Genomic DNA, 27,923 nt, shown 5'->3' on the forward strand with positions numbered 1-27,923 from the left:
TCATCCCATCAGTTTCTCTTTATGCAAACGATACTCCCCGGGCAGCCGTCCTACAGACGCAGAACACGGATTTCGGTTCCCAGGGAGGAGCTTTTGGAACCGTACAGCCTCCTGTAATTCTGTTTTAAAAGGATGTGGAAAAAGGACTCTTTGTTTGACTTTATTTTCTTTTTAGATTGACCCCTAATCCATAAGGCTCTAAAGCACTGAATTCCTTTAGAGAAAGAGCTTTTTTCACACTTTCCAATCACCATTTCCTTTAGGGTTATAGCAGCAACGGGGATTGCACAGGGCGGAGGACCTTGGAGAGGAAGTTCGGGAGACGCTCGCGACTGAGGCAAAGCTTTGGGTTTCATGTTTCTGGAGGTGAACTTATTCCCCCCCAGATCTATTTTCCGTGCTTCCATGGCTAGCGCTGCAAAACATGCTTTCCAGCATTATGATCCCTGAGGTTGGAGTAATCAGTCTCACGTCATTCCTTCTCACTTGGTGCAAACGGCCAAAGACCACAATGAATACTGAGGATAGCAACATCTGACATTTACTGCGGGCTTGTTTTAAGGTTTAAAATGAGGGATTTTAAAAATCAGATGCGATAAGACACAGAGACATAGAAAGTCAAGAAGGAATAAGTTTTTATCCTCCACCTGAGCAATAAGAGCCATGAAATGCCTTATGAGGCCACCTGGGAAGCATCTGGTCAATCAGAAGCAGAGGGAATGAGGGACAGAACATGGACAAGAGTCTCTCTTGTGGCTTCGATGGGAAAGGCAAGGCAGGGCAGGGCTGGGAGGCTTAGGACCGGCCAGTTTGAATAATGACAGCAAGCCCTGGGGCTGTCTGTAGTCATCTGGTACCCGGCCCGGGGGTGACTAGGGCAGGTGGACAATGACAGTGGCCTGGGGGATGAGCCACCAACAGGGGACAGGGTCGGGGTGTGGGCCTGGGACAGGTTGGCAAGTGCACTTTACTGTCTCTAGGAACTGACTAGCCTACAGGGGGCAGTTTCTCTGGGAACAGCAAACCCCCAGATGTTATAACATCAGCAAACACAGAAAATAAAAGGGCATGATTAATACAATGCCTCAGCTGTGGTGGCCATTATTCTAGAGACTCTATATTAACTATTGCGGGGCCAGTATCCTCAGGGACAGAAAAGTGAAGGGTGGGTGAAAAGTATGTGAACATGTGTGTGCATATGTACATCCATGCAGATGGCGGGGGGAGGGTCCATCTTACTCTGCTTGCAAGCCACTCCAGTGGAAGAGCAGAGACCCAGCCACATAAACACCACTCTCCAAAAGCAGAAACTGCCTTTGTTTAAGTAGAGAGGAAAGAAGGCAATTGCATGGCTTCCTACTACCCCAGGGAGGTAGGCAACAGAACAGTGGCTTCTGAAGGAGGTGTTTTGATGACGGTGATGATGATGAGTATTTTTTTTTAAGATTTTATTTATTGATTCATGAGAGACAGGCAGAGAGAGAGAGAGAGAGAGAGAGAGAGAGAGAGAGAAAGAGAGGCAGAGCAGGGAGCCTGACATGGGATTCGATCCCAGGACCCTGGGATCATGAGCTGAGCAGAAGGCAGACACTTAACTGACTGAGCCACCCAGGCGCCCAGTGATGATGAATATTAGTATTTTTTCACTGCTGTCAGTAAACAAGAAGGCATACATGTAGATAAAGACTAGCTCCTGCATGGGGTCGGGCAAGGTTTGACTTCTCTGACACCAGGCAGTGTGTCACTGCCAATGGGATGAAATAAGCAGAGAGCAGGTTCCTAGGAGAATGAGTTTAGAAATTTGGGTGGTTACCACTTTTCAGCTATTATGAATAATGCATAGTGCTGCCATGGACATTTATGGACAATTTTTTTGTGTGGACATATGTTTTCGTTTCTTTTGGGTAGATACCTAAAAATAGAATTGCTGGTTCATATGGTAACTCTATGTTTAATCTTTTGAGGAATTGCCAGATTGTTATCCAGAGCAGTGTCCTCATTTTACGATCCCCTCACCAGCGTATGAGGATTTCAACTTATCCACATTTTCAACAACGTGTATATTCCGTCTTTATGATTATAATCATCCCAGTGACTGTAGAGTGATATCTCATTGTGGTTTTGATTTGCATTTCCCAGACTGCTAATGACGAGCATCTTTTTTATGTATATATTGGCCATCTGTATATCTTCTCTGGAGAAATGTGTATGGAGATCATTTGGCTCTTTTTAGCTTGACTTTTTTGTTTTTTTTTATTACTGCACTATAAGAGTTCTTTATATATTCTAGATACCAGTCCTCTCTCAGATTCATGGTTTGAAAATACTTTCTCCCATTCCATAAGCTGTCATTCCCAAACCTTCTTGATGCTGTCTTTTGAAGCACAAAAGATTTCAGTTTTGGTGAAGTCTGGTTTACCTATTTTTTCTACGGTTTTTCTTTCAATATCACACCTATGAAACCCAGCTTAATCACGAGAATTTATGGCCACGTTCTCTTCTAAGACTTCTATAGTTTTAGCACTTACATTTAAATTGCTGAACCATTCTGAGTTAATTTTTTATATGGCATGAGGTAGAGATCCAGCTATATTCTTTTGCATGTGGATTTTCCAATTGTCACAGAACAATTTACTGAAGACAGCATTCTTCACTCATTGAATTATCTTGGCACCTGCATCAAAAGCCAATTGATTATAAATGTGATGGTTTATTTGTGGGCTTTCAATTCTATTAAATTGATCTATATTTCTATCCTTAGACCAGCAACACACTTTCTTGATTACTATATTTTTGTAGCAAGTTTTGAAATCAGGAAGAATGAGTCCTCGAATTTGTTTTTCTTTCTCAGGATTGTTTTGGCTGTTCTGTGTCACTTGCATTTCCGTATGAAATTTGGGATAGCATTCTCAATTTTTACTTATTCTTCCCCCTTTGTGGGCTATTACTGTTGTGTACAATGACTGCACATAATTACTGCATTCACAGTGTGCTTCACATATTCCATCCATATATGCCACACCTTCAATAATGCCTTCAGTAATTATTAATGTATACAATTTGATGTCTTTTAAAGAAACTTTGAAAAGAACATGTATACATTTATGGAGTTTGTTATTTTTATCTTAACCTAAGTTTCTTAGTTGAAAGTTGTTTATGATCTCAGTACTTTGAACGTGCAATCCCACTGCTGTTTGGCCTCCATTGTTTCATATGAGAAGTCAGCTGTTAATCTTATTAGGATTCCTCTATAAGTGATGAGACATTTTTCTCTTTCTGCTTCCAACGTTTTCTCTTTGTGATTGGCTTTCAGCATTTTTACTGCAATGTGTCTGGGTGTGGATCTTTTAGTATTTATCCTACCTGGATTCTTTTATATTCTTGGATTCATTGAATTTGGAAAATGCTCTTTATTGTTTCTTTGAATTTCTTCCAGCTCTTTCTCTCCACCCTGTCTTCTGGACTCCCAACAGGCTTATGCTGGTGCACTTACTAGTACTCTACATTTCCCTGAAGCTGAGTTCATCCTTCTCTATCCTTTTTCTCCCTGTTCGGCAGTTTGCTTGTTATCCACTGGTATCTATGGTCAAGTTTACAGATTCGTTCTTCTGACAACTCAAATCTACTGTTCATCCACTTTAGTGGCTACTTAATTTCAGTTATTGTACTTTTAATTCCAGAACTTCCACTGGCTATTTTTGAAATTTCTATCGCTCTTATGATATTATTCTTTTTTTGATGAGACATGGCCATCACATCTTCCTTTACTTGTTTTAGCATTCTTTCCTTTAATTTTTTGAGCATTATTTATTGTAGCTATTTTGAATCTTTGTTTTCTAAGTGCCAGGGACATAGGGATAAGCCAAATTTTCAAATTCTTTCCTATACTGGTACTTATTTTCGATTGAGTGATAAGGACCAGGGATCATCAATCTATGGCCCCTAGGCCACATCCTATCTCCCACCCATTTTGGGATGACCCATAAATTGAGAATGGTTTTTACAAAATGTAAAGTGTATGTGACCGAGTGTGTGTTTGGGTATGTATGTGTGTGTGTGTGTGTGTGTGTGTGTAACAATATGCCTTCTGATAAGAATGGTGGCTTGATTTTGCCGCTTGGTCCACAGAGCCTAAGATATTTACTGGTTAGTCCTTTACAGAAGAAGTCTGATGATTTCTGTTGTGACAAAAAGCAAAAGAGAGGAAAAAAAAAAAAGAAAAGTAAAGGGGAAAAGGAGAAGTGATGTAGTGCATTGGTAAGTGCTGTAAAACACTGGGTGCAGAGCCAGGGAATGAAGAACTCCAGCCATGTTTTGTCAGACAGCATGGTCACGGGGTTAGCACTGCGGTAAGGAAGGCTGGGAGCAAAGGAAGCATGAGTGTCAAAGACATTTTGCAAAATGTACTCCAACTGTTTGAGGAGAAGTATAAGGACCCCATGTTCTTAATGTGAGGGGGTAAAGTGGTAGGATATAAAGCTGGAAACTCAGTCAGGGCCAGATCTTTGGGGGCCACGTAGACCAGGGTGACAGCTTTAGATTCTATTCCCTGGGGTTAAGATGAGGAGTAATATCATCTGTTACACAATTTTTTTTTTTTTTTAAGGCTTAATGTGGATGCTGTGTGGTAAATAGACTATGGGTGGGCAGGGCATGAGCGAGCAACACTTAGGTAATGCTGATGTCCGGGGAGAAGGATGGTGGTAGTGTAGGTGGTAAGGGAAGGTGGGGTGTCCTTGAAGGCAGAGTCAGTAACATTTGCTGGTGGTGCTGATGGATGTGAGGAAGAAAGAAAAGGCAGAGTCCAGCACAACTCCTGTGATTCTGGCTTGAACAACTGGGTGAAATGTTATGTCATTTACTGAGAGAGAAACAGGACAAATGTGGGTTTGGGGAACATCAGAGGTCCTGTTTTGGTCATGTTATGTTTGAGAGGCTGAGTACACATTCCAATGAAAACATGGATTTGGTAGTTGGACTTTGAGTCTGGATTTCAGGGAAGAGATCAGAGCTGTAGAGTCTTCAATGTATGGAGGGTTTTAAAGCCACGAGAAAGGGTAAGAATTCTCGGGAGTGAGTCACAGAGAACAGACTGGAAACGCACCCTGGGTATACACAAGTGTTTAGAGGTGTGGACAGGCAAGGCTTCCTGCAGAGTCCTCCTCACATTGACACACTGCGTGTTACATTTCAGCTCCTACTCCTCCCCAGAAATAAAGTGAGTATAGTTCCATTCCTCTCTCTGTCTATAAATGTGTATAACAGTTTGTAGCTTAGTAAAAGCTACATTCAGATCCTTCAGATTCTCAGAATGTGCTACATCTTCCATGCTTGGGGAAGCACAGGGAGACCCCAGCTGCACCTGCTCTTCACTGACCAGGCATCCAGAAAGAAATACAGTGTCCACAGAACTCAAAATCCCATGCTTTAGCCTATATGACGTCAGAAGGTAAGCAAAGGAAATAATTTTTGTATCAAATGTTTCATTCCACATCATGAAAATATTTGTAGCTCAGGAACGTTTTACTCAGTTGTTATCCAGATGAGGAGCAAAACAGGAAAATAATGTCACTTAGGCTTTTCATATTTCACAGTTATCATGATGTCTGATCAGAGGCCAAAGAAATTCCTTCAGTGAGTGGGTATCTCCAAATATTAAATGGATCCCACGTGCATGACACCAAGGTCATAAGGACAAAAGCATTTTCTTAACCAGAGAGGGAGTTTAGAACAGATCACTCAAATTTATTAGACTAGTTTTATGTGCAGTAAATTCAAGTAGTGTATCTTCTGAGCCATCATATTTTGCTTAAGCCATAACTATGAATGAAAAGCCTTTATCCAATTCCACTGTTTTCCAGAACCTGACAGGAAATCTTTGTGCTTAGAATGGCAGCAATAGTTCGCTTCACAAATTTAAAATATTAATTTTTTTGCACATCAAAGTTCTATTAGGTGACACAAATGGTTTTAATTCATTTATCTATAGTTACATTTTTTTGAGTTTTATGACTTGAGACTAGTTTATTTTACATATTGCTATATATTTCAGGTCTCACAGTAAGTCCATTTTTCTGTCCCTCCGCATTTTACTTGACAAAGATTTTCTTAACTTATTAGGAGACGCTGCCTTTTTCTATTGCTAGGAGACATGCCTTTGTGAGTGCTCATTACCTGAAACCACTAGAATGAAGAATGCTGATGCTCTTGGTTCACCAACCAATAATATTCATGATAGGATATATTTCTAGGCTAAATGATCATAGTATTCTTCCTTGTACATGCAAAAACAACTCTTCATGTGATGCTTTGCTCTGAAGAGTTTCTTGTAATGATTATGCATGAATATTTACAATTCACGACAATAATTAGGCAGAATAGGCGTGAAGTGCCATGAGAAATGAACACAGGATAGAAACCAATGTCAACAGATAAGGATTGAAAGCTGCATGAAAACACCTCAAAATCATAGCCAGAATTTAAGTAGCAGTAAAAAAAAGAAAGAAAACCAGTCATAGAGTTTTTCTTTGAAGGTTTCTGAGAGATTGAAAATAATATTAGAAAAATGTAAAGTCATGGACCATTAGGCTGGCAGGAAATCTATTGAGGACCAGAACCCTCATTTTACTCATGAGGAAGATGCAGCCCAGAGCTCTGAAATCACTCTCAGCATTGTGTCTTTCCCCTGGGCTCCTCAAGAGAAGGAGAAGGAAGGCAGAGAGTCTGATTATTTGTCCCTTTGCTATGAATTTCAAGTCTGAAATATTTTGATGCAGAAAGAAAAAGAGAACTTCAAGAAACATCAAAAGTCAAGGACAGACTGACCTGCAGGAATTAGGAGAGGATTCTTTGTAGATGTTTAAATATTTCCCAAATTTTGCAAATAATGGTGGGGAGCGAAGAGAAGGGAAGGAGGCCAGTTGTCTAGAAAAGCCCTGGCCAGTTACAGCCTTCACTCTCCATCCCTCTTTAATTTCCTGTATTTGTTATTTTCTTAAGTGTTAAGAAGCATCTTTAAAAGCACTGCAAATTTCCAAAAGTTTATGTTGGGGCTTTTTATAACAATTAGGGCATTTCTGAGTGTTCATACAATAGGAGAATCTCTATGCAAAACCACCAATTCACAACTCCAGGAGACCAGGAGGCTGTGTGGTTCACTGTCCACACAATTTCCGCCTCATGGCTAACAGCCCACATACGCTGCGTGCTTGTTTGCAGAAGCCACTCCAAATCTCTGACATACACACTCCGTCCCCACAACAACCCTATGGGGCAGATACTACCACAACTCACATTTCATACACTGGGAAACCAATGAACTGAGAAGTTTAAAAACCAATCAACCCACCTACCAACCAAGCAACTAAAACAAAAAATACTTCTCCAGGGTTGGTCACATAATCAGGCAGAACTGCGTATGCTGGAAGTTGAGAGGCACATTCAGAATTGCAAAGGACAGGAAGGTTTGCTCAGGGAGGGAATTTGGATTAGAATGAAGGGGATGACCTTTCCTGAATATACCAAACTTTCCTAGGGCTACTTTTTCCAGGGGGAAAGCTGAAGACTGAAGGCATCAGGAGAAGGACTCTGGGACACTGGAGGTGAAGGCAAACACTCCCAAGAGCAAGTAACTCCCAAAGGAAACCTGTTTGAGTCTTGCCTTCAGGAAGCCTCATGAAATTGCCCATCTGCATCAGCTTTTGCTAAAACCTCAATAACTGCCTGCCCTATGCGTTTTGGACAATAACACCATAGTATGAAATAATTCTATGGAATGTGATATTTATGATATTTATAAAGAACTCGGTTCTCTCAGATGAAAGACGTTGCATAAATGCAAGTATCAATAGTGCTGACAGGTATAATGTGCTGCAGGGAGTTCTGATTTTCACAGCTTAAATGTAATATGCACTATTTATTTGGTCCTTTTTTTTTTTTTTAAAGATTTCATTTATTTATTTGAGAGAGAGAAGGCATGAGCGGGGAAGGGGAGGGCAGAGGGAGAGGAAGAAGCAGACTCCTCATTGAGCGCAGAGCCCTACTCGGGACTCGATCCAGCACCCTGGGATCATGATCTGAGCTGAAGTCAGACGCTTCACTGACTGAGCCACCCAGGTGCCCCTTACCTGGTCCTTAAACTGAGATTTTATTATACATGGGTGGAAGGAAAATATGAAGGACTCAGTGTATTGAACTGCATAATTCAAGATGGCTTGTCCTTATGAAAGTGATGCCTTTTTTCCTTTATGCTGAATTTTGAATTACCATTAAAAGAGAGTTTTTCAACACATGATGCACTTTGACACAGAGAATATCTAATTCTCTCCTTTAATGTTGTTTGAAATTAAAAATACTCACTAATGACTGAAAGCAATGGGATAAACCATTTCTTTCCTTCTTTTTTTTTTATGTTGCTGTCTAGAAGTAATCATTCTATACAATAAGGTATCCATTATCCAAAACACTCCCAAGCTGAAATCATCTGATTTTTAAAATATTAGAGTTTTGTTCCTCTGCTGTTTTAATTAATAGTTCTATTCTTACGGTAGGTAACTACAATTATTTAGTGTTATCTTTCAAGCTTTACCATTTTCTTGGCTCAGGAAGTTTCTCTTATTCCCCACCTTTTTCTCTCTTTTGTTTGAATTCATTTTTTTGTGTGTTTTACTAGAGGAAATCCTAAAATTGCCATGTCATGGCACACGTGTGGGGTTGTACTTTCTGAGTGCACGCATGCCCACAAGTCTTTACTTCAACCTCGTTGATGAATGGCAATTTGACTTGGTGTACAAAGTGCAAAATATTTTCTTAAGTATTTTTAAGACTTTGAGCTGTGTTTTTAACATCTGGTATTGTTTATGAGAAATGAAAATCCAACTCTTATCCCATCACACTTAACCTAGGTGTTTGGTTTTTTTTCCCCTCCGTTCTAGAAGCTTTTAGGGTTTCTCTCCTCATCCTTAGTACTAAAATGTCAGCAGCACAGAGATGAGTCCATATGGATATTTGGAGTATTTGTTGAATAAACAAAGATTCAGGCTCATAACTCAAATGTCTTTATCAATTCCTCCTATAAAGAAATGTCTCTAAATCATGACTTAAGAGCAGATGGGGATAAAGATATTACTAGAAAGAAGGTAAAGTATGTGATTAGGAACCTGTTCATTGGTAACTAGGTAACCCAAGAGAGCCATCTTCCTTCCCAAAGCTCTTACACAAACTGGACCCTCATTGGGACAGCCTTTGATGTTTTCTGTTGTCACCATTTCCTCTCTGTTGGCTGAAAAAGTACCCCCTAGCCTTTACAGCTTGGAGGCTCTTTCTTTTAAGGACTTTGAAGATGAAGATGCTGGCTTTGCTTTTATTATCACTCTTAGAGATTTCTCAGTGAAGCCTGAACCATATCAAATGAGCCTCAGCTATCCTTCTGCTCTGATATAAAGTGTCAGCTACTTTCTGGGCACTTGCTTTAGGCCATTTGGAATTGAGAATGCTGAACCCCCACCCAAGCATCTGTCTCCCAGAAGCCTGCGCAATTCCCTGGGAGAGGGGGTGTGCGGGGAGCATCAGACCCGGGTCCTGCTTTGCAGGGCACAAGTGACATTGGAAACATGCATGGTGGCGGTGATTTTCAAATTCCTCATTCCTTCTACTCAAGGGGTGCTCCTGGGAAGAAAGGCTGAACAGGGAGCAAATACAGAACTTTCTCTGAAGCATCAGAAAAGCAAGTTTTCCAAATCCTTTCTCGGCTGGAGCATTGGCTTAGCCATTATTTTTCATGAGGCTGAGAAAACAATCCAGCCCATCATTCTCTAGTTCACCAGCAACGAGAGTAAGAGATGAAATGATTGAAGCCATCATTCTCTAGAGAAAATACTCACAAAATACCATAATTTTGGTCTCTCTCTCTTTTTTCTGCATAATATGTTTGATTTGGCCTTTCTAGGCTTCATGCTCACATTGCTCATTTCCCAATGAAATAAAATTATGATGTCACCAAAGGCAGAAGACAGTAGCTATAAATGCTGATTTACATAGGAAATGATGGAAACATTTTTCATGAAAGCATATAAAAAGCAGACTTACTTTAAGGCAAGTTTTAACTTTTCCCCCCATAATTCATTGGCAACTTCGAGAGATCTGTCACTTCTCTCTCCTGTGGAATCTGTCACATTTCATGCTCATTTCTATCAGCTGATGAAGTACATTGCTCTTCAATGAAAGGATTTCCCTATGTTTTTCAATAGAGCATTCAAAATCCCACTCATAACTTTTCAGAAAGCTCACTCATTTGGGAGTGTCACATCTTCATGGCCCGAGTTTTGAGTGCTTCTTGATCTATCTGCCCTTTTTAAAGCATAGAATCTGTGGTTGACATTTGTCTTGGTGTACGGACCCACGCTGTGGAACACTCACTCTTAAATAGGCCCCTGAAATATTTTCCCCCAAACTTGTTAATAAAATTCACCAGCAAAGGTCTGAAATAGTAATTATGTTAAGTGCTGTACTCATTGATGTCAAAATCTAACACTGTTTCAAAGATCCATTATCCTGGGGCGCCTGGGTGGCTTAGTCGGTTAAGCGTCTGCCTTCGGTTCAGGTCATGATCTCAGCGTCCTGGGATCCAGCCCCATGTCTGGCTCCCTGCTCAGCAGGGAGTTTGCTTCCCCCCTCTGCCCCTCTCCCCACTCATGCTCTCTCTTTCTCTCTCTCTTTCAAATAAATAAATAAAATCTTTAAAAAAAGATCCATTCTCCCATAAATTGTCACCACAATGTATCCATGAGCCAAGTGTTTCATCAAAGTCTAGTTTAAATGCATGTTCTTCAGGAGATCTGGATCAAGTTAACAGGCTGGGGTGATTTCAAGCTTGTATTTTATCTTTGACATAGTAATTGGGTTGTTAGTAACATACACAAAAATTCTGTCTGTACACTCCTTCCTGGAAGGCTATATTGATCACTTCCATGACAATGAAGCTAAGGTAACCCAAGTTCATAAAAATGTATCAGCCAAAAACACACGAGAAACTTTTGGAGACAAGAATATGGGCCTGGGAGAACAGCAAATGGCATATTTTTGCTGTTTATATTTATTAATTTTTTTTTAGATTTAACATGAATGCTGACATGATATAAATGAGCCTCATAATGAGAAGATGCATCTGACAGTGTCAGGGTTCATTCAAAGCAGTCACAGGGCACACAGTGCTCAAAGATTACACCTAACCCACAAAGAATTCAGAAGAGATAGAGAGGGAGAATCATGAAGGGTGAATCAAGACAGTGTAAGAATAGTCCGGAGTCCAGAGCTAATCAAAAGGCATCCAAAGTGTCAGAGGACATGGCTTTGGGACCATTAACAGTAACACAGTTAAACTAATTATTTCTAAGTACATATATAATTAATAATTGCAGTATGAACGCCGAATGGAGAGAGAGTGAGAACACTATATTGATGTGTTTTCTTTTCAGCTGTGTTTAAGAGTGCATGTTCTTGCCTACTCCATGCAGGGGACTGTACTAGGTTCTAAGAATATAAAGAAAAATAATAAAATAATAGACAGACCTTGTCAACAAAGGATTCACAGTGTAGTTTCATGATGGCAGGAATGGCGCCAAGTAGGCCTCTTAGAGGGATGATGATGATGATGACCCTGGGAAATGAGCCCCAGAGTCACTTAGTCTGACAATAAACTTGCAAGCAGCTGCCCGGATGGCTGCTACATTCTGACCCCCAGGGACCCAAGCACAGGCAGGGTCACTGGGAGGAGCTCAGGGCTCAGGCACCTGCAAGGCCCCCTCACATATGCACCCCGCCTCGTGCTAAGTGTGTGCTTTGTGTTCGGTCCTCCAATCATTGGATCCTGTCCTGGAGCGAGAAGGTCCACATCAGTAACTAAGCCTTGTCCAAGGGATGGTCATGTCCTTCAGGGCTGAGATGCCTGGTGCGGCCAGCCAAGGTCATCAGATCGGTCTGAGCTCATTCCACAGTCAATGAATAAATACGCATGTTTTGATTCTGTAAGGCTTGTTTAGAAAACCAAAGTCTTAATATCTTAGAGATCTTAGAACATCGGGCACACACACAGACAGAAAGATGTCTAAAACAGGACGGGGAGAAAAAGAAAGAAGAAAGAAAACATCAAGAAAATTCCATTTTGCGGCCAAAACGTTATTCCCTGGACTCTTTGTTTTCAGGCCAGTCGTGATGTGTGGGGATCAGGGAACAGCAGGAAGAACCTCTCAGCACACCTGCTGCGGCCTTCAGAGTTTTGACCTAAGAAGATGGTCAGAGCTGACTCCCATTTCTCCCTGTTTCTGCTTTTCAATTCTTGACTAGTCCACGGGTGGCTGACTGACGTTTATCTTCAGGTGAAATGCCGAGCCTTGCTTTTTCCATTCTTACAGTGAGGATTACACTTGTAGGAAAACTACCCAGCACTGAAACATTCAAGCCCTGGGCAGCGAGCCTCCCAGCAATAAGGTGATAATGGCACATTCATTGATAAGCGATTGTTCTTTTTTTTTTTTTTTCCTAAGAGGATAAATTCTTTTTCCTCTAACATTTAATCTTATGGTTTTACTTGAAAGTGTTTCTAAAACATAGTTAACCCACATTGAGGCTTGAGTTTTTGTCTTAACCCATTCTCTTTATTTTACCTACAGTCCTCTCAGCTTTGTTGTTCCCTTTCACAGTTTCCATGCTGTTATTATTTGCCTATTTGCCTATTAAATAACTCTTTTTCATTATTTCCATTAGAGTTAAAGCCGTTCTCGTAGCGATTACCAGATAGGAGTTCATATACACAATGGACTAGTGCTGTGATTAGTAACTGTAATCCAGGAACACAGTTACCTTTCTGGAAAAATCAATCTATCCTTCTGCCCTTCCCTTCCTGGGAATCAATGAGTCAGAATAAAAGCAAGACACATTGGAAAAACTATGTAATATAATACAGTAGAAACAACAGTCAATGTATAATGTATTGGCAGAGATGCCATAGTAAGATATGTAATACAACCCATCTTGGGGAGGAAAACCTTGACCAAATAAACTGCTCGGCATTTTCTGGCTCCTCTTTATAGCTGCATATGTCAAAACAGCTGTCGATAGTCACTGCGTGCCCTTCCTCACCTATTGTTTTCTCCTCACCTGAGCTCTGTCATTTCAAGCCCTCTGCCCAGGCCACTGGTGACTGCCTTGTTGCCAAGACTGGTGGTCACCTCTTTGACCCTGCTTCCACTGTGACTCTTTCAGCACTTGACTAAGTTGACCACTGTCCCCCTAAACTTTCTCTCTTGGCTTCTCTAGCTTTTCTCCTACACAGGTGATCTTTCTCAGTGACTCTGGCTGACTCCACTCCTTCTGTCCTTTCTCTAATGTTGATGAATTTTGGGGCTTGGCCCTGAGCCACTTTCATATTTTCTAATCAGATTCTCTCCCTAGAGGAGAATCTCATTTAGTCCTTTAAATCCCAATTATATGTTGATGACTTCTAAATTTGCATTTTTTGATGCAGATCTTATTTACAAGTACAGCTTGGCATCTCTCTTTGGACATATCATAGGTATTTCAAAATTAGCTGTTCAAAACTCAACTCTTGATTTCTACTCCACCCCTACCTCCAATGAATATTGTTCCCAAAGACTTTGACATCTTATAAGTGACACACCAGCCATTACTCAGTTGCTCAAGTTCAAAGCTTATGAATCTTTCTTGATTATTTTATCTTTCTCTCATCCAACATCTAACTCAACAGCAATTCCTACCCATTTAATTTCAAAATATGCCCTGCATCTGTCCAAGCTACTCTTATCTCTAGTCTGGACTACTGTCAAAGCTTGTCCCTCTGCTAACGTTCCTTCCTCCTCCACTCCATTCTCCACCAGCAATCAGAGAGATCCTTTGAGAATGTTACCAATTCATCTCCCTACCTCACTTAAACCCTTCAGTGCCTTCCCATTCAGTATATAATAAAATCCCAAGTCCTCAACACGCCTTGCAAGGCCCAATGTGTACTCAGGCTCCTGTCTCCCTCTCCAACTCTCTTCTTTTACCTAACTCTCCCACTGACCTTTATGTTCCTCAAATGGGACAACCTGCTTCCTAAATCAAGCCCTCTGCAGGGCTGCCCCCTCTGTTAGAGCACTTTCATCGCGTCAACAAAGGGCTAATCCTCCTGTAATACCCATTTCAGCTCAAATGTCACCTCCCCAGAGAAACCTCCCTGATGGCCTCACTAATGCGCCCCTCTACCTTCCCCATTATGCTTTGTCACATGAACTCGTTTTATCTTCTAATCAAACTTATGCATTTAGTAAGTTATAGTTTGTCTCCTCTCATTGGAATTTAAGCCCAAAGAAAACAGGGACCTTAAGCCTTAGGTATTATTCTATTCCCTGGGGCTAATCCCTTGGCACGTAACATATAATCAAAGATAAAATTGTGAAGTAGGAGTTTTGACAGATAGGAGAAGTAGTGCCTCCCAGTCTCCATAATTCTGTATTTAATGGAAGTATATATGTAAAAGCCACATTTTAACTTAACAGTTTATGCACAGCTTTATGTGCACATCATTATCTCAAATGCTCCTCCTGTTTCATTCCTGTACATGTCTTCACTTTTATGGAAAATATAGGTCTCTGGAAGGAATTTTCACGTCCAGCAGGTTACATATATTAAATGGTCCCTAATATATAAACAGATTAAAGGATTCTTTCAGAAAAGCCCTAGAACAAGATTTCCTAAACCTTTGAGGACACTCAGATAACCTAAAAAATAATAATAATAATAAATAATCCGAAGAATAATGCTTTTGAAAACACATACGAAATTAACAAAATTCTAAAATTCGTAAGTCCTCATTTTTAATTTGGTATAAACATCAGTGGGTACTTCAATTCAGTAAGCACAATGCTAAAGCCATGTGAAGTGTTTTCATCCATGACTGTGCTCATGGTAATAAATTATTAAACAGGTTCAATAACTTTAACATTTCAAATCAGTCCCACGTTGGTAAGTATAAAATGCCTCTTTTTCCCTATTAATAGTTAAATGGCCCATCTGTGGTTTCATCTGCAAGAAGAAAAATATCATAGAAGACTTGACACTTTGCCTTTGATTTTGGAGTAAACACACATTTTCTCCTATATGTGATAAATACCAGAAGAATGGATAACGCAAGCAGAAGGACTGATTTTGGAATTCCTTTCTATTGGGCTTATTTTTCTCCTATCAAATGATGTAGAGCTTTCTTGAGTCTTTCCACTAGATTATCCTTTGCCTATTATATAATCTTGCCAGCATCAAAATATTGCATCACAGGGTATAAAAAGTAGGCAGTCTCCATGAAGCACTAAAAATTCCCAGAGGCCAAAAATATCAAAAGCAGATGCTCTCCTTAGGGTGCAACTTCTGTTTTCTGTGCTTTTTTTATATTATCAGCATAGATTAGCTTGGGATAACCTGGAGCAACAGAACTGTTTCCCAGGTGTTTCTCCAACAAGACAGGTGAGTTGCTTACCATAAATCTTAGATGGGAATTTGCTCAAGTTTCTCGCATAGAAGAAACGTCTGCAGAGCTTTATTTCACCATTTAGCTTTTCTACTGTCATTATATAAATAGACATTTGCATATATTTACTTCATTAAAAGAATCTCTGCTTGATTAATTGTTGTAATCCTATTTTATTTTTTTCCCTTCAGAGCAGAATGTCTAACTTGGTAAAGAATGAACAAATAGTCGTTAACGCTATTTTCGTGAGCTCCTATTACTAATCTCCTGCATTGCTGCTCTTCATTAGGCATGGGCATTTGACAGTGATTCCCATGAATCCCTCCTTTTCCCCTTGGTCTTGGATCTATAATTGTTGTTTTCTCTCTAGAAGAGCCAAAATACACATTCACAATATGGCCCTCATTGCAATCTTACAAAATATGTACTGATTTCCAGCATTTTAATTAAAGGACCTATCCGAAAATAATTCAGGCTTATTAATATATTTTTTCTGGAATTGATTTTAATTTTTCACTTAAAGGAACCTGGCAAAAGGATCATGGTGAAATGCAGCATCCTGCAATATCTTGCCCTGGAATTTCTCAATAACACCTGAGCGTCCTGAGAATTTAAGTCATCAGTATGAGACAAAATGGTGCAAACCATGAAAGTAATTCTTGAACTTCAATCTGATGGACTCAAATGGCAAACACTTTGAGGATAGCTCTTTCATGAAACCATGACTCTTCATTTTTTCAACTTTCAAGCAGAAGGTAAGTGTGATTCAATCTTTCACAAATGAGTGCTCAGAATAAGCTGGTGATAAACCTCTATGTGAGCTGTGACTTCTCCATCAAGAGAGACAATGATGTCATCTATCACTTAATACAATGAAAGAAAGTGGTGACTAAGAACAACATAAGGTATGACTTCATCAGGGAAGGGATACCAAATAAAAACTATACAAGTGACTATTTAATAAAATAGAAAAAAAGTAGGCACACAAAAAAACGTATTTCACTGGCTGGGACAAAAGCGTAGTTAATAATCTTTGATGGCGCAAGAGCCTGAGCAGAGCCTGCATATCTGAACCAAACTGCACATAGGGTGTGATGTTGTCAGAGTCTCACATTCTGCTACCTCGACTGGATGCAACCCCGTACCCAAAGGTCTTGGGTAACATTTATCATAACATTTGCTGCTTGAGCTCTTCAGGAATGGCACTGAGGAAGTCTCACTCGCTGGAACTCTTGTTGGGCTCTTTATGCCCAATTTGGTTCCTCAAGAAGCACATGCTGTTGAGATGCCTCTGCGTGGACTCTGCCTATCAGCCCCTGTTGAGGGGACGGAAGCTGGGGGAAACGATGAGTCCTGTAATATGAGCAGCCAAGACTGCCTCGCCCCGTCCCTTCTGTGGGCGACAAGTAAACTTCTGAACTTGGGGAGATGACAGTGATAGAGTATCTGGGGCGATTATCCACCAACTATGCCAGCAGACAAAGCAAAACATTTTTCTGTTCCCTCTGTTCACCTCAAGGAAGATTGAAGTCTGCTGAGGAGGGAACTCTGGGGATGGCACGGCCGCATTCAACCCTCCCTCCTGCCACCTCGAGCTCCATGGCTCGGTCAAGGTGGCAGCTGGTATCTGTTGCTTAATGCGACTGCATCTGAGCTATCAGAGTTCAAAGGCAAGACCGGCAACCGAGCACTGTCTTAACAGGACGCCATTTTGGAGGCGGGGAAACTGTCTCTTAAATTGGGCAAGGGATTAAGTACAATCTCCACCAGAGAAACTCAGAAGTTAAGAAATTTGACCAACGTCACACTAAAAGAGAACATAACCTTACATCAACTCAGGCGGTCTGCCTCCAGAGTGCACCCTCTTCTCGGCCCCTCCACCATAGTGTGGAAATAAAGCCAGAGACAGATTCCACACTGTGCCCCTCGCGTGAGTGACCTTCCAGAGAACTTCCGGACACCCTCATGGATGACACATCGCTTATCTGTGGCAGCACATTACCTAATGATCAAATCAGATACACATCTGGTATCGCCTTATGCTTTCTTCTTTAACCAGTAATGATAAACAACATAGTTAATTAAAGAAAAAAGTCCTTCATACCTGGGAAAATCTCTAGCTAGCCTATGCTCAGAGATCACTCCAACAAATCTGCCACAGAACCAACATGAAAGGCAAAACAGCCACTTACTTAAAGGCAGAAAAAGCCACACTTACTAGCTAAGTGATCGTGTGTAGGTAATTTGGACAGTTCCTTTATCTGGTTGAAATAGGATAAAGGACTTAGGTCATCGAGTTGATCCAGAAATAAAAAAAGACAATGGCCTTGAAAAGAGGACTCCATCCTAGTCCCTAGATCCCGTGATTATGTCACCTTACATGGCAAACCAAGAACTTGGCAGATGTGATTAAATTAAGGACCCCGAGATGGGGAGATTACCTTGGATTATCCTTATGGAGGGAAGCAGTCAGGCTAGAGGCAAATGGAGAGAAGAAAGCACAACAGACAATCAGAGGGGTGAGAGAGAGAGAGAGAGAGGAGAGGGGAGGGGAGAGAAGGGGGAGGGGAGGGGAGAGAAGGGGGAGGGGAGGGGAGAGAAGGGGGAGGGGAGGGGAGGGGAGGAGAGGGGAGGGGAGGGGAGGGGAGGAGAGGGGAGGGAAGGGGAGGGGAGAGAAGAGGGGGGAGGGGAGGGGAGGGGAGAGAAGAGGGGGGAGGGGAGGGGGGAGGGGAGGGGAGGGGAGGCTAGGAGACGAGAGGGAGACTAGAAGATTCTATGCTGCTGAATTTGAAAATGGACGGAGGGACTAGGAGTCATGGCAGGCTCCAGAAACTTGAAAAGGCAAGGAAACAGATTCTCCCTCAAAGCCTCTCAAAGGAGCCAGCTCTGCCAATATTTTGACTTTAGCTCATGAGCCTGATTTTGGACTTCTAACTTCTAATGATGAGAATAAATCTGTTCTATTTTAAGCCACTACATGTGTGGTAATTTGTTACAGCAGCAACAGGAAATGGATACAATATATGTAAAGTACTAAAGAGACTACCTGGTACATTACAAAGACTCAAAACAACAACAAAAATAGTTCCTTCTTTTCTCCTTTCCCTCATGAAAACAGACCAAATGTAGCAGCCCAAATCTAAAACCACTCCAACAACACTTTTCCTGGCATCTTCAGTGACTTACGTAACACGATCTGCAATGCCCTAATATGACCTGCTATCATACTAGGATAAACATGGGTGCGTTCATTATCTACCCAGCCATGAACACAAAAGGACCAGTTACTTATTCCACTGAAGTTTGCACAGAGGAAAAACAACTGGTCCCCAAGGAGAGCCAGGAAGCCTACTGGCTCCCTAACCCATCCCGTCCCCCCTCCGGGGTACAGATCCCAGTTTACCAGGGCCTGTCTGTGCCTGGCTTGACCGGTGCTTTCTACTGGAATGCAAATTTTGTCTTATCCAATCTACAGCATGGTTCCAGATGAAGGGAGGCCATGTAAAAACTCTCTGAATCACATTACTTTAAAACAAAGACAACATATACATGGAAGAGGGTTTATTTTCTTTCCATTAAAAAAGCAAATCCAGTTTTTATGACTACAGAGGCAAAATTTATTTCCACTGCCCATGCGGTTAGGAGAGAAAGTTCTTGTTTTGCTCTGAATCCAGCTCTCATCAATTCCGGAGAGTCTATTACAGACTCTGGGGAAAAACACTTGCTGTTTTCTCAGCTTTGATAAAGAACCCTCTATTTCACGGACACAGTGCTCAAGAAATGGCTGTGGCGTTTCTTGCAGGATTGAGACTTAAGACAAAAGTCAAAACTCCCCGAGAAAATACCTTCTAGCCCCAACGGTGGCCCTGATGCTAATGCATTACCTCTCCCACCTGGTAAAAAAAATCATAGCTTTTAGTGTTTCCACGTGAGAGCACTTTCAGGGCAAGAATATAACTCTGAGCAAATCTCTGCAAACATTTTTCATTCTCTCATCTCTCCAAATCTTACAGCACAAATAGTCACTTTATTCAAACATGGTTTTTAGTCTCTAAAAATTCATCTCATTTGCATCTAGGGAAACTACCACAATATCTGAAGAAAAGAAAGCGAAGAGCGGAGCGAGGTTGAAAAGGTTTCAGAATTCCTAGACACCTCCCAACAGCATCAGCTGCTACAGACCCCAGCGGGGTTGTCGGCGTGAGGCTTGCTGGGCTCACCTGACACTGGCTTTCCTCTCCAAGGAGTAAGGTCAACGCTGGGCGACGCTGTGAAACAGGCTCAGGAACGACTAAGATGGCGACTGCTCAGCCAAGATGGCGGCTGCGCAGCCTCTGGGAGCATCAGCTCCCTCTGAGGCAGCTGCCGGTGTAGAATACTAAAATAGATGGCACTTATTTTATCCTTATAGATGCTGAAGCAAATTCTTTTGCTCAGCACGCACCCCGGTCCTTGAATGAAGCAGTTTGAAGGACACTGCCCTTTGCCATAGTGACTATGGGTGAAGCAAAGATGGTTTGTGACAGAGGCTGGGCAGGAAGTGACATGTGGATCCCGTGGACTCCATTTGGTCTGCAGCTGTACCAGGACCAGCTGTCTCAGGGGCTGACCCTCTGTGTGAAGGACACACAGATTGCCACTGGCTAATTTGTATGTATTTCCTTACATCTATCAGATCGTGTCTGACTGATGTTATTAACTAAGAGAAGTTTTTGTTCCCACTTAATTACAAGCCAGTCTGAAGAGAGAACGAGCATTCATTCTAACTCTAGAAACACATTTTCCGAAGCCCTAACAAGAAAAGTACCACGTTCTGGGCACCAGACCCTGGAAGCGGGTTCCCAACTTCAACAGCAAAACACATTTTTGGTGTCAGATTATATTTTATTAAACATCTTTACTACAAGGTCTTCTTCTTCTTTCAAAGTGTCCCTCTTCTCTTTACTTATTTTTTAAAAGGTTCCTTTGTAAAAAGCTAGTAAATGCCCTTATAATGCCTTATAACACTCTCACAATGGCCCCACAAATTCTCTAGCACACAGGACGCCACCGCTCTAACTCCCGGGCCACTAAGGTCACTGTGTGGCATCGGACAACTTGGAAGCCACTGTGAAAGGCTGACCCCGGGTTCTGGTTGCTCAAGGACTCTTCAGAGAAGTATGTACTGCAGACGAGGTCGGTAGCCTGACTTACTGCTTTTGTCAGAGCTGGTACTATAAATATTAGGTTATATAATCTGTCTACTTGGAATGTCAGTTCCCTCAGCCTTGGTGCGATTTTGAAGTGGATTTTGGAGGTGATGGAACAGAAAGTTAAATGTGTCTGTCAGGACATCCTGATAGAGTCCCTGCTGTTTTTTGAAAAAGGAAACCATCTATCCTAAAACATCGGGACTCTACAGAGAAAACAGTCATGAACCCTAAGGACTGTTGTTGAAACTGTGGAATTTTGTAGAACCCAGATTTAAAATACTACTGAACATAGGTAAATGAAAACATACTAGATAATGGTCCCAAGTTAACAACTGTCTATACTTCTTTAGGTTGAATCCAGAGTTTGAGATGCATAGAAATCAAAGAACTAAACATTTGTCCCTAAATGCCTTTGCTATACATGCTGTAACAGAAAATGCTTCCTTTTTAAAGATTTATTTATTTGAGAGAGAGAGAGAGAGTGCAGGGGAGGGAGGGGCAGAGGGAGAGAGAGAGTTTTTTTTTTTTTAAGATTTTATTTATTTATTTGACAGAGAGAGACACAGTGAGAGAGGAGCACGGGCAGGGGGAGTGGAGGGGGGAGAGGCAGGCTTCCCGCCGAGCGGGGAGCCCGATGCGGGGCTCGATCTCAGAACGCTGGGATCATGACCTGAGCTGAAGGCAGGTGCTTAACTACTGAGCCACCCAGGCGCCGCGGGAGAGAGAGAGTCTTAAGCAGACTCTGTGTTGAGCACAGAGCCCGATGCGGGGCTCGATCTCACGACACTGAGATCATGACCTGAGCCGAAACCAAGAGTCGGACGCTCAACCAACTGAGCCCCCCAGGTGTCCCCACAAGATGCTTTCTAAACATTAACTATGAGACCTGGTAATAATACCGGTGAGAATGCAAAGCTCACAGCCACACTCCCAGTGCCTGGAATCACGCCTGACAGGCGCTCAATCTTTGTTGAGTGAATGAACTGAAATCCCTGTTTTCTTTCTTTCTTTTTTTTTTTTTAAGATTTTATTTATTTATTTGAGAGAGAGAGAATGAGAGACAGAGAGCATGAGAGGGAGGAGGGTCAGAGGGAGAAGCAGACTCCCCGCCGAGCAGGGAGCCCGATGCGGGACTCGATCCCGGGACTCCAGGATCATGACCTGAGCCGAAGGCAGTCGCTTAACCAACTGAGCCACCCAGGTGCCCGAAATCCCTGTTTTCAAAAAGGAATTCGATCACTCTTCTTCAGTCTATACACGAATAAAAGTCTAGCATCAAAGTTGAAAGGACGCTTTTTCACTGCCACCACCCTGATACGCTTTGGTGAAATTTCGTAGAATGGACGAACGCAGCACAACTTAACAAATAATCACGAAGCATCTTCTATGTGCCAAATGCTGAGTGTACAGCATGGGCCCCGTGACTAATGCTCTCGGGGGGGGGTGGGGTATTCACAGAGGGGCCTCTAGAGAGGGTCACCTTTCTAGACGGGAGCTGGGTTCCCTGGTGACGATACACAAACCCAGGAATAACAAAGCCAGTCATGAGCTGTCCCGCCATCGCCTGAAGTCCAGCACGTTAAAGACAGGGCCGCTTGTGCATTTATGGTTTCCCCTCCAAAGCATAGCTGCTTCCCCTGCTCTCCATCATCCTTGATGACACCGTGACTTTGCTTGCCACACGTCCTACTCCTCTTCCTCTCACTTTTCCAATGCTTTGTCATAACCCATGTGCGTTTCCATGCACACTGGTCACCACAGAACAGTCCCCGTCACGACAATGAGCTCCCTGCTGGACCCTCCACCCCAGCTCCTATCACCTCCCTCAGGGACGATTCTGGTTACTTGCTGCCATGTGGACAACAGGCGTTGTGGGAAGCACTGGGAGGCACAGAGGGAGGAGGCTCAGATGTTAGCTAGGGTAAACGCTGTAACAGAGCACTGTGTTGTCACCAAAAGCGAGAGTCTCAGCAAAGTGTTATTATTATTATTAATTATTACTCTTACTGGAATGTCCCCAGCCACGTGTTGATGGCAGGTGGTGTGGTGCCAGCATGTGGGGGATCCTGCGGTCACTGGGTCTAGGTCTGCTGATGCCACCCCCGAGCATGGGCAAGCAGAGGCTCCAGATCCCTCCCGATGCCCATGATGAACGAACTGCATACTCAGTATTAACAGAAAAATGTATTTTACCTGCTGACGCTTTTCAAATTCCAGTTTGATCCGAGACTTGATACAGTTGCACGTGTCCTGATAGGTCTGCTGCAGGGCAAGCTCCATGAGATGCTTGTGGTAGGCTCCCGCCAGGTTCCCACAGATGAAAATGATCACATTAGCCAGGATCTAAAAAGACAGAAAGAGCCACTCAGGAGGGCGAGTGTTGCTAACTCGGGAACACAACAATCACGGAATGCACATTAGCACCAGCAAGAGATGACTCTGCGGGAAGTCAATTTCATTTGTTTCCAAACTCACATTTTTATTTGCTTAAAGGAAACAGCTATTGCCTTCAGGGATTCAAGCCCCTTCTTGGATCCATGCCCTTTGATGGATGACTCTGCAGTCCCTCCCTTCTCTTGGGGCTCAGCCATGTGATTTGCTGTGGTTAATGCAATGGGCAGGGGGCAAATGAGTGCCAGATCCAGCCCAGACTTAGAAGGCCTGGCATGTTTTTGGGTGGCTCTCCTGTGCTTCATGAGAAAGAACATGCTCTGGCTAGCCCACTGGTCCCAAAAAGATGAAAGATCCATGGAACAGAGCCAACCAGACAGCCCACAGTTAACTACTGTGTGTCACTGGGATTTTGTGGTTGTTACACAGCATTGTTTCAGTAATAGGTGACTGATCCAGGCTGTTCTCACACCAAAACTGTACTCACTGAGCCTGGGTGAGTGATAGTCCCTACTCACTTCTGTTTATATAGGAATATGGTAGACTCTCAAACCATATAAATCACTACTCTTTTGACGATAAAAAGTCAGGTCCACAAAAATTTGGGGGGAAAACCGAAAAATCCAAAGAAAAACTAAAAAGAACCTATAATAGTCCTGCCCCAGAAGAACGCCTTGTTGTCCATATGGCCTCACCCCCACTCCATGTCCCTCTGCATTCTCCAAACTATTGCCAAACTTTGTTTGGCCAAGACCTCCATCTTGTTCCAATAGGACCGAATTCATTCTGAATGCAGTGTTTTACTTTTTTTTTTTTTTAATTTTCTATTAGATCAGATTTTTTCAGGTCATAAACATTCTGTGCCAACAGGATTCTGAATGCTTGGATAACATTCACTTCTATGACTGCGCAATAATTTAGTTTTATTCATACTATTCATACGATGTGACACTTACTTTATTAATATTCCTTGCATTGGCATACTGCAATAGCGATCACCGTGACATATAAAGCTTTGACTCCACGCTTCATCTTTTCCTTAGGTCGATTAGTGAAACACACGGAGTCAAAAGCCATGACTATTTTTAAGTTCTCGATACATTTTGTGAAACGGCTCTAAGGAAACATCCCATTTCTATTCTCACCCCCAGCGTAGGGCACTGTCTTTTCAATGTGTACTCTTACATAGCACACTATTCACACAGAGCAGGTGGTAGTGATGTATAAACCGGAGTCGTATGGGTTTCACTCTTACGTGTTCAGGGCAAGACTTGCAGGTCAGAGGGTGGGTGGCCACACCTGGATAAAGCGCCCCATCGCCCCCTCCTCCACATGACCTCATGTCTCACCAAATAGGGCACTAATGGCTTTTACAACAAAGGCAGGGCATCAGCTTCCAGAAGCCCTGCATTCTTCCCTGAGAACCTCCCACTAACATCAGCTTGTTGCTCCTACCGATTACCTGATTGGAGAGGCTGGGAGAAGGATCTGGACCCCATGAGCCAAGCTTCTGCTCCTCTCAGTGGGGCCCTCCCTCAGCCCCTCTGTTCTCAGCTAGCGGAGCCTATGGACCCTCACACCCCAGTGCTGGGAGCAGGAGGAGGTGGGGTGATTCAGGGCAACGGTGTCACGTCCCTGTGGCCCAGATCCAAGCCATATCTCCCAACAGCTGTTAACGGTAGCAAAGGGGATATCCTGGTCTCCATCCACTTGATGTCTTTGCCTCACTCTCCGTAGGTTCTGAATACAGGTGGAAAACAGGGCTCCTCAAGCCCCGGGAAACCCATTTTGGGGATGGAGGGCAAAGCAGGACAGGGTGAGACATGGGAAGGGTGATATGATGAGCTCCTCTCTGTGAACAGACACTCCGCAGAAGCGGGGGAAGGGCTGTTCAGACCAGAAGGGCCTTCCAGTTGTCCATCAAGCCCACAGATCCAGGAGGTGGAGAGCTCCCACAGCTCGCCCTCGCGCTCACAGCAGCCCCCAAAAATGTCTTTTTAGGCAACCTCATCCTCCTGCTGTAGAACGGGTGATTCAAGCATGAACTCTGGGTATCGCCGTCTGTCTGATGTGCACACAGCTGATGTGTGTATGTGAGTTATTTGTCATGTGTGCACGCATACAAAGTGTGTGTCATGCGTGATCTGTCCGTGTGATACATGCATGTGACACATACATACCTCTGACACGTCCCTGGGTGCCGTGTGGGATGGACCTGTGTTACGGTATGTGGTTTGTGTGATGTCTGCGGGCACGCTATGCATGTCACTCTACACATCACGTGTGGCTCTGCATGACATGGGCATGTGCTGTGCACATCTCTGGTGTGACAAATGACGTGCATATATGACACGCCGTGGTCTGAGTGGGAGGCGTGTATGCTGGTGCTGGGCGTGTAAGTGTGAGCCCTGGCCCAGAGAGTGGGGGCAGCAAACGTTTCTAACCGTGCCCGTAGCCACACTTGCACCCGTCACCTCTGTGAACGTCAGTCACGTGAGCAAAGCGCTCGCTCGGGAAGTCCTGGCTCCCCCCGCAGGAGGAAGGCCTCCTCTAGCTGACGGGGTCAATGTCAGCGTCCTGCCCTCGGCGCACTGTTAGTTCGGCCCTGCCTTACTCTGCTTCTGCGAAATGACCGTCTATTTGCTAGATTCTCCCAACTTCGTCACTGCTGGACTTGCTTTGAAGGACGGTGCACCACAGAATGCAGACAATGAGGAAAGCCAACACAAACCAGACTGCTCAGAATTCGAAGATGCTCTCTCTTTCCTTATTAGGTACAGCTGGAACAATAAGTTAAGTGATTATCTAGGGGAGATTTTTCTTGTTCTCCTTAAAAAAATGCCTTCAAAGCAGAAATGTCAACATTTCAGGAAGTGGGTTCCTCCAAAATGAGAACCAAATATAAGCAACAGAGCCCGATGACGCCATCAGCTGTCCCCGGGAGCCCCCTCAGCAGGGTGCGGGAACGGGGGGCCCTTCTCTCGCAAACCCAGAGCCACCCACTGGGACGGTGAGTCCTGCCTTCTCCTGTCTTCTGCTGAGGACCCCCGTTAACTCCTCTGAATCCCCCCGGGCCCCAGAGTGGGGCAGCTGTGCTGTGTGGCCCCATGGGTGGGCTGCCCCACCCCGCAGTCCTGCTGTGGGGACACCTGTGGTCCCTGCCAACCCCCCCACCTGATGGCGGAGGCTGTGCGGCCCCCAGAGGGATGCGACCCTTTGACCCCAAGTTCTCAGCTTCCACTTGAGCCACCAATACCATGCGTCCATTGTGAGGCAGGTGCGTGGGGCCCCTCTCGCGGCAGAACCACTGGCCCCAAGTGCCACAGCTCTTTACGACTGTAGTCACTTCCTCCCACTCACCGGCATGGCGAGGGCAACAGGCCGCCTCGCCCATCCGGGACACCTGCTGCACTCCAGCACCGTCTCCCTGAGCAACCGTCACTGGGCCGCATGACCTCATCCTCCAGCCCAGGCCCGCGTTCGAGCGGTCGCGTCTGGACCGCACCCGCAGGCGAAAGCCGGGGTCTCCCGCAGGCCCACTGGGCCCTTGCCCATCGCCAGTGTCGTCACCAGGCAAACGCTTCCTGTCTCCTAGGAAGCGCCCCCCACATTCTACAAGGGGAGCCTGTCTGTCCGAGGACAGGGGGCGCTCCTGAAAGACAAGTGCGGCTTCCTCGGTTCCGGCCTGACACCGCGTGTTGGCAAATCTGCACTGTCCCGGAACCGAAGGAAAAGCCAGCTTGCGGGTCATTCTGGATGTTGCACTGCTTCGAGCGACACGGAATTGCAACGCTTCCTGGCTACAGACAGGTGGAGAGAATGTATTCACCAACTTTTATTTGGATATGCAAAGGGAAACGCTTAAGAAATAATAATAACTAATAAATAAAAAACTAAGAGTTTTAATGTCAAGTCAAATATGGTATATTTTTTTCTGATGGAAAAAATGAATTAAATTTTCTGATACCTGGTTTCACCCCAAAATACAGTACTCTTTAAGATTAACAGAACTGGCCCCAGCATTTTAATAACTACAGAAATTGGGGTGCCTGGGTGGCTCAGATGTTTAAGCATCTGCCTTCGGCTCAGGTCATGATCCCAGGGTCCTGGGATCGAACCCCACATTGGGCTCCTGGCTCAGCGAGGAGCCTGCTTCTCCCTCTCCCTCTCTCCCTGCTCATGCTTTCTCTCTCTCTGTGTATCTCTGTGTCTCAAATGAATAAAATCTTAAAAAAAAAAAAAAAAACTACAGCAATTTACAAATGTGATTGATGTCCTAAAGTACCTTTCTTTCAAAAGGGTGCATTCACATAATGATTTTGTATAAAACCGAGGGCACCAAGGAAGTGATTCAGTTAAAATGGTCTTTGCAAAAATAATATCACAGCATTTTATTTTCTAGAAAACTGTTAGGCAGAACACGATGAGAAACCCCATTTTCAACAACGCTGGATTTGTTTTATAACATCAAACCATCGTGATGCCTTCTTTTATCTTGTTGCTCCATTTAGCTACTTTTGCATCTGTCAGAAAACAGGAGAGGGAACATGGCCTCCCACGAGATGTCTTGGGAGAAAAAAATTTGTTGAGGGTGAAAGCATGAGTGAAAAGTTTACCCCGAAAGGTCAAACCGGGCCTTGAAGGATCCGGGATGGAGCTGCGTGCTGCCAAGATGGTCAGCCCAGCCGCTCCCCACCGCACCTTCTTGTAAGTGGGGTCATCCAGCAATGCTGCTCAGAGATTCTCAGAACTGAAAAATCCAAACATACCTTGCATCTTTTCATCCTCAAGAGAGCCCAGAAGATAAAACCACCAGGAGGATG

The 27,923-nt window shown here is 43.6% G+C and overlaps 1 protein-coding gene across 1 annotated transcript in view; it reads right to left on the minus strand.

Moving 5' to 3' along the window:
* The window catches only part of ADCY2 (adenylate cyclase 2), a 388,875-nt gene that overhangs the window by 156,676 nt on the left and 204,276 nt on the right, over positions 1-27,923 (minus strand). The window contains exon 4 of the mRNA XM_045863676.1: positions 22,903-23,052. Coding sequence (XP_045719632.1) covers positions 22,903-23,052 — 150 coding nt within the window. The remainder of the gene's footprint in view (positions 1-22,902; positions 23,053-27,923) is intronic.

The sequence above is a fragment of the Mirounga angustirostris genome, unplaced genomic scaffold, assembly GCF_029215605.1.
Source record: "Mirounga angustirostris isolate CCGP_5_RB_7025 unplaced genomic scaffold, mMirAng1.0.hap1 SCAF_7, whole genome shotgun sequence".
Taxonomy (NCBI): domain Eukaryota; kingdom Metazoa; phylum Chordata; class Mammalia; order Carnivora; family Phocidae; genus Mirounga; species Mirounga angustirostris.